Here is a 2500-nt window from a genome sequence, read left to right as displayed (position 1 = left end):
CTTTTGATTTGGTGAACAGTCTAGGAACCATGGAAGGGACTTTAGAATTTCCGAATTGTTCATGTCCTTCCAAGACAAAGTCGTCTTTACACTGAAATCAGTCTCGTCATCCTCGTGGCTCACGTCTGTACCAACCTTGGTAGGAGTCTGCACCTCATCCTGCATCTCATTCTGTGACCTGTGATTAAGAGGCGTTAGTGACAAACTCTGCTTGGCAGATTTAAAGTCATGAATTACATGATTAACTATACCTGTGGTAGATTCATGATAGGGTTTTATCAAGTTCACATGTACAAGCTGAGTTGGCTTACGTCTGTCAGGAGTTGCAATAACATAGTTTGTTTTTGTGGTCCGCCTGATAATCTTATAAGGTCCCATGAATTTCTCTCTCAAGGGAGAGCCAGGTACGCAGTGATATACCAGCACCTTATCTCCACACTTAAACTCTCTTACCTTTGCCTTCTTATCATATCTATCCTTCATAAGCTCTTGAGCATGCTGCAAGTTCTTTCGAGCGAAGGCATGGATATGCAACAGCTTCTCCTCCAAGGACTTCAAGTATTGGGGAAGGCTTACCTGATTTTCTTTCCTAGAACCTTTTAGTATCTGTTCTTTTATCATGCTGAGGTTTGACCTGGGTCTTCGTCCAAACATCATCTCAAATGGCGAAACTCCTGTAGACTCATTTGGTACGCTCCGAAGTATGTACAGAAGTAAGTCGATGTCTTCATCCCATTCCTTCTCCGTTTCCATTCCATATCGTCGTAGCAAGTTCTTTAGAGTCTGATGAACTCTCTCTAAGGCCCCATTGGATTGAGGATGATAGGCTGAAGAGAGAACATTAAAGATATTAAATTGATGGAGAGCACTCTGGAACAAAGTACTGGTAAAGTTGGTACCTCTATCGCATTGAAGTTCCCTAGGAAAACCAAACAATGTAAAAACTTTTATCAGTTGTTGGATAATGTTTCTAGCAGAGATATTTTTAAGTGGAAATGCTAGAGGGAACCTAGTAGTGGGGCAAAGAACACTTAGTATATATTCATTACGCCGGCTAGTTTTTGGCAAAGGCCCAACACAATCTATAATTATTTTATCAAAAGGTGTACTAGGGACCACAATGGGCACTAGAGGGGCTGGTGGTATCTTTTCATTAGGTCTTCCGGTAACTTGGCACACATGACACCTCTCTACGAAACTCTTTACGTCCATCTTCATTCTGGGCCAGTAGAAATCTTCTAGGAGGCGCCTGTATGTCTTCGTGATGCCTAGATGACTCTCAGCAGAGTGGGCTAATTTCATGATTGAAGATCGGAGGCTGCCAGGTACAACCAGTTGATGACAGTCACGCCAGGAGTCTTTCTCAGTCAGTGTAGGAGACCTGTAATGACGCATGAGGATATTATTCTCTAGATAAAATAAGGGTAACTTATGGCTCTTATCCGAGGGATTTTGAACCTTATAGAAGCATCCCTTAAGGCTATCATCTGATCTCTGAAGATTGACGAATTCATCATGATGGAGACCAACCAAGTCTGGTAAGGAGTTTGAGGTGTCGTCATCAGTGGGAACTCCAATTGCAGCTTTAGTAGCAGCAGAACGAGTGGTGGCTTGGCAAGGTAGAACTTCCTGTTGGCTCTGCTCATTTTCTATAACACACCCTGGTTGAGAAATAATGAGATTAGGTAAGACAGTTCCTTCAGCTAAATCATTTCCTAACAGAATATCAGCTTTCTCACAAGGCAATTCTCTATCCAGTAAGGCTACTTCGGTTCTTCCAGTAAAGTAAGGGCAATCTATATGCATATTAACCAGAGGTAACACTAATTTACTGGATAGATCAGTGATGGTAACATATTTATTAGTAGGCTGAGTCAGAGGTTTCAATTTACCACTTACTATAGTTTGTGACGATCCTGTGTCCCTTAACAACTTTACAGGGTAATTATTGACAGTACCAGAGCAAAGGAAATCAGAGAAGTCATTTGTGACTTGAGAACAATGGAGAGCAATCCTTCTTTGGTTTTTGCTCTGAGTAGTCTCTGGTCTGTTCCCTGCTGTTTGCTGAGAAGGCTGCATAACCTTAGAAAATTGACATCGGGGGTTAGGACAGTCTTTAATGGCATGTCCCTTCTGTTTACAGAAGGAACAATAAATATCAATACTTGCCTGATCTGTAGAGTTATGTTTCTTTACCTTATGGATGAGGTGATATTCATCAGCAAGAAGAGCCGCCTTCTTCCCCTCCTTCTCCTGCCGTTCTCTGATGTACATAGAAATGTTGGAAGGAATCCTCCTCAAAAACTCCTCTAGTACCATTAAGTTCTGTAATTGTTCAAAGGTAGTTATGTTTTCAGATTCTAGCCATTTTCTAAACAGTTTTAATTTGACCTGAAACAATTCCAAATAAGTTTGGGTGGTTCCTTTGATGGAGTTCCTGAACATTTGCCTATACCCTTCAGCTGTAATGGTATAGGCATCAAGGACAGCTTTCTTTAGG

General features: G+C 41.4%; 1 protein-coding gene across 2 annotated transcripts in view; it reads right to left on the bottom strand.

Annotated features, from left to right (window-relative positions):
• LOC137622171 (uncharacterized) overlaps positions 1 to 2500 on the bottom strand; it is a 6563-nt gene that overhangs the window by 1802 nt on the left and 2261 nt on the right. For both annotated transcript variants that reach the window (XM_068352609.1, XM_068352610.1), the window contains exon 1: positions 1 to 2500. This exon is cut by the window's left edge; it is cut by the window's right edge and continues 2261 nt beyond it. In XM_068352609.1, the coding sequence (XP_068208710.1) occupies positions 1 to 2500 (2500 nt within the window).

This window comes from Palaemon carinicauda, chromosome 29, assembly GCF_036898095.1.
Source record: "Palaemon carinicauda isolate YSFRI2023 chromosome 29, ASM3689809v2, whole genome shotgun sequence".
NCBI classification, from domain to species: Eukaryota; Metazoa; Arthropoda; class Malacostraca; order Decapoda; family Palaemonidae; genus Palaemon; species Palaemon carinicauda.
This window is presented reverse-complemented; position numbering and strand designations above follow the sequence as displayed.